Genomic DNA, 4,798 nt, shown 5'->3' on the forward strand with positions numbered 1-4,798 from the left:
TTATTTAATACAAAACAATTAACATAAAAGAAACACTTTTCTAGGAGATATTATAGTGTAAATCTAATCAGGCAAATGGAAATTCGCTTAGTCTGCAGGTTTCCTGTAGCTGTGGTGTGGCGGGGGTATGGTGGGGGGTGTGTGTTACTCTCTTGGGAGTAAAAATCATTTTTAGTCTCTATGGAGTTAAACTCAGCTGTTGTAAATAGTTGTACATTTAGATTGTGGCAATCGAATAGATCGAAATTGTATATCGATTGATTTATTAGGTAAGGTTTTAGCATATTGTTGTCGATTGCTCCAGATATCGTTGGTATAATGTAACACAATCGTAATATACGAAGTGATTGAATCACTTACTAAACAGCTGCTTATTTGCATTAGCAAAATTTAAAACAAGCTGGAAGTCGTTGTTTTGAGAGGTAATCATTACATACAAATTATTTCGTTTTCTAGCTTTGTTTGTTAATGCATTAATTATGCAATATGACCAAAAATATATTTTACCACACGGGCAAAAATTGCATTTTTAACCATCGCTTATTTTTTGACCTCGGCTTCACCTCGATCGTAAAACTTGACTTAGGGTAAAAAAGAGTCACTTTAGGCCCTAGTGATGAAATATACTATTATAAAGTTTTGCAAGCAAAAAGGTCATAACATGTTTGTACGTTATCAATATTCTTTGGTTAGTATTCATACATAAAACAACCATTTGTTACTTGATATATTTATATATCTATACCAAAATAATATAGCTATATATCAGTACAGTACATATTGTAGAACAGTACACACGATCAAATAAATAGTAACCTTTAAATCAATCTATATATTTAATACGCTAGGCATATTTTTGTCATAATTGTCTTGGAGTGGTGTCTCTTGACTGAGAGGAGCAGCAGTTTGATTCTATGATTATATGACTATTGACGTACGACTCTTGTCTTTTGACTGAGAGGAGCAGCAGTTTGATTCTATGATTATATGACTATTGACGTACGACTCTTGTCTCTTGGCCGAGAGGAGCAGCAGTTTGATTCTATGATTATATGACTATTGACGTACGACTCTTGTCTCTTGGCTGAGAGGAGCAGCAGTTTGATTCTATGATTAAATGACTATTGACGCACGACTCTTGTCTCTTGGCTGAGAGGAGCAGCAGTTTGATTCTATGATTATATGACTATTGACGTACGACTCTTGTCTCTTGGCCGAGAGGAGCAGCAGTTTGATTCTATGATTATATGACTATTGACGTACGACTCTTGTCTCTTGGCTGAGAGGAGCAGCAGTTTGATTCTATGATTATATGACTATTGACGTACGACTCTTGTCTCTTGGCTGAGAGGAGCAGCAGTTTGATTCTATGATTATATGACTATTGACGTACGACTCTTGTCTCTTGGCCGAGAGGAGCAGCAGTTTGATTCTATGATTAAATGACTATTGACGTACGACTCTTGTCTCTTGACTGAGAGGAGCAGCAGTTTGATTCTATGATTATATGACTATTGACGTACGACTCTTGTCTCTTGGCCGAGAGGAGCAGCAGTTTGATTCTATGATTATATTACTATTGACGTACGACTCTTGTCTCTTGGCTGAGAGGAGCAGCAGTTTGATTCTATGATTATATGACTATTGACGCACGACTCTTGTCTCTTGGCTGAGAGGAGCAGCAGTTTGATTCTATGATTATATGACTATTGACGTACGACTCTTGTCTCTTGGCTGAGAGGAGCAGCAGCTTGTTTCTATGATTATATTACTACTGACGCGCGCCTCTTGTCTCTTGGCTCTTGGCTGATATGAGCAGCAGCTTGATATTATGACTATATGATTGCTGACACACGCCTCTTCTCTCTCAGCTGATGACATATGTTCGTTCTGCTAAGTTAACTGTGTCAGGCAAGGTTGAACCGTCACATCTAACTTTACATTACTCACCATCGATATTCATGCTCAGGTAAGAGCATATAGGTCCAATGTTAGGAAACACTTAGTTTTGACCTATACATTTTTATACTTTTTTTAAATACCAACTACTTCTCTGAGCATATTAAAAATATACTGAGGCGTAAATTATTACAATCAGGAACCAATTTATGTTATCATATTCTTGGAGTTCTGCTTTTATTCTATTATATTTTTCAATGTATAATTCCGCCATTTCTGTCCGCCGTGTTGTGTTGAGTTTGTTTTGCCAATATTTATAATGCAATATAAACTTTATAAGTATGGTATTGGTGATCCGATTTAACCTAATCTGTGTTTTCTAGGAATCAGTTATGGAAGAATATTTTGTAGTGCTTATTTTCTGTTGCTGTGTTCCATTGTCTGTTTCATCAAAAGAGGTAAATTAAATTTCAGTATTGTAGTAACTCCAATGTCATAAGTTATATATTTACTAGAGGATTATCTTACCATAATAGGATTTTAGAAACTAAAAAAGTTTGGTATCACTTCTATATTTGAGATGTATTGAATTCCACAAATCATATTTTTCCCTGATGGATCAGGGGAAGAGGGTTGAACGATACGTTTTGAATCGCAAACCTTGATACAATTTATTTAACAATAGTAGAACGCAATATTTTTAGAAACATATTAATTACAACCTAAAAGTAAAACAGTGTTTGTAGCTGGTCATTTTCAATCAATATTATTTCGTCAAGTAATACGAAATTGTATTACTTACAATAAATTTGTATTGTTTTCTGCTTGCTAATCAAGAATTAATTAAAGTTTTTAAAATAAGTATGTTCAGTATAATCATTACTAATTATAGAAAGTAATTTCCGAAGGAATAGTCATACCTAAAATGCATGAACTGTTTCAAATTCTGAAATGTCTTATGCATTACAGACAATGAGAAGTCAACCCCGTTATGAGATGCCATCTTCGCTGTTTGCTGGAATGATGCCACCGTTTCCTCCACTACCATTTCCAGACTATCCTTTCCCAATGCCACCTCTGGAAGGATATCCACCTGCTCCACCACAGTCTCCAGAAGGATACAGTGGAGGATTCGACACTAGCAGGTACAACTACGACGCCACAGGCAGCCTAGCTAGGGAGGTGCTCAAGGAGGTCCACGTCACAGAGGAGGAGTTCCTCAACACTCACCGGTACTTCATGTTGGAGTCGCCTACAGCCAAGGCCATCGCCGAGTATCTAGGCAAGGTGGGACAAGCCAAGGAACAGGGCGGAGACCAGTGTGTGGCTAATGGTGAGGAGACTGACATCAACAAGTACAGGGCACTACATGCTGAGGTAATATGCTACTTGCGATTTGTGTGGGGTTTCTTATATATAAGTTTTACCCCATGGGTCAATTAGATTATTCATTTTGTATTATAAAGTATCTCAAACCATGTTTAATTGATTTACAGGTTGTTTGGAATTGCGAATCAGGATGGAAAAGAAATGAAACCGTGGTAAAGGCAACTAAATCTCTCTTAGAAGCCATCGATGCTCTAGACAAGCAGGCGAGTGAGGGACTGAAAGACTGCAAGCAAGGTATTATAGTACTCAGCAAGTCTGTACAATCTTAAGTAAAATTGCAAATTGTTTATGCTTTTGGAAAATCTATGGCATGAGTCAGATGTATTATTTTATTTAACTAAATAACTTTACCATTGCAGTTGATTGGAATTTACAACTGTCTTAGACAGTATACTATTACTTACGTGTGTAACTATCAATTGGTTGATAAATTATCATAATTGATCCACGATTTGATAAACACAATTCAATGGTGACAAAATTAAAATCTTTTCCTAACCATAATAAATTTTCTTGATGTTAATTTTGTCTTAAGTTAGTTTGTTATTTCAAAAGTCTCGTTTTTTACCAGGTCAACCCTGCTACGGTCAGTTCAAGCAGACGACGCTAGCTGCCTCCATAGACAAACAGCTGCAGGCACTCAGTACTAATCAGCTGATCGATCTGAAGGTACTCGCTGTTCAGGACAGTGTCAACTCTATGTACAGACTGTACAAGTGTGTCGCTGACAATAGTGATTCTGTCAGGGAGAAGATCTACACTGACATCGCCAAGATTAACGTCTGCTTGTCCAATGTTGGGCTGGTAACACCTATGGCATAACCGACTGCTAGGGTTAATTTGAAATAAAATCATGTTTGCAATGGATCAATGAATAAAAGCGTAAATTAAAATGAAACTATCATGTTAGTTCCCCAAAAACCTCCTAGCTAGCTTCTATCTTAGACAACAAGAATTAAATATAGACCATCGTCCGTGCTGATATTAACATAGTTTCTGGCGTCCACCGCTGGAAGCGCCATGTAGCTACGTAGTGCGTAGCCGTAATTACACGGCGCTCCCAGTGGTGGATTCCAGAACCTATGCTAATCGCAGCACGGCTGACGGTCTATACTGTAAACGTGACGTCATGCAAGGTTGTAAAAAATGGTTTAACGTAAAAAATACTTCGTCTTCTTTCAGTTTTAAAGTTATAAACCAGGTTGATGAAGAGCTTTGGTGGTAACATACAAAACTATCAAACTAAATAGTATTTTTGCGTTCACAAATCGTTGTGTTCCTTAAACACAATTCCGTATTTCCACTAACCTATGAAAATTGGATATAACTAATGTAACTGTTGAAACGTATAACATTGTGTATGCACGGTATGCACGTACTGTTGTTTATACGTGTGGTTGGTACATACAGCGGCATTACATTGGATAACTATCTGACATAAAGCTGATAGGCACATTAGCATTGTACATTGCAAATAGGCAGTGACGTAAAACTACTGTGATTTGAATGC

The 4,798-nt window shown here is 37.0% G+C and overlaps 1 protein-coding gene across 1 annotated transcript; it reads left to right on the plus strand.

The window, feature by feature from the left end:
* Nucleotides 1–1,950: 1,950 nt before the first annotated feature.
* Nucleotides 1,951–4,168, plus strand: LOC128982943 (uncharacterized). Its single transcript, XM_054402039.1, has 5 exons — nt 1,951–1,969; nt 2,283–2,357; nt 2,869–3,276; nt 3,396–3,522; nt 3,860–4,168. The coding sequence occupies exons 2-5, from the start codon at nt 2,292–2,294 to the stop codon at nt 4,108–4,110; spliced, it is 852 nt and encodes a 283-aa protein (XP_054258014.1). The 5' UTR covers nt 1,951–1,969; nt 2,283–2,291; the 3' UTR covers nt 4,111–4,168.
* The last annotated feature ends 630 nt before the right edge of the window (nt 4,169–4,798 follow it).

This window comes from Macrosteles quadrilineatus, unplaced genomic scaffold (assembly GCF_028750875.1).
Source record: "Macrosteles quadrilineatus isolate MER2022 unplaced genomic scaffold, UCM_ALF_1.0 Scaffold_1__1_contigs__length_201487025, whole genome shotgun sequence".
NCBI classification, from domain to species: Eukaryota; Metazoa; Arthropoda; class Insecta; order Hemiptera; family Cicadellidae; genus Macrosteles; species Macrosteles quadrilineatus.

Excerpts from the sequence above, each read along its gene's own strand:
- LOC128982943 (XM_054402039.1), top strand. The coding sequence starts at position 2,292 with ATGGAAGAATATTTTGTAGTGCTTATTTTCTGTTGCTGTGTTCCATTG. Across the intron at positions 3,277-3,395 it reads ACAGGGCACTACATGCTGAG|GTTGTTTGGAATTGCGAATC; the intron begins GTAATATGCTAC and ends ATTGATTTACAG. Across the intron at positions 3,523-3,859 it reads ACTGAAAGACTGCAAGCAAG|GTCAACCCTGCTACGGTCAG; the intron begins GTATTATAGTAC and ends GTTTTTTACCAG.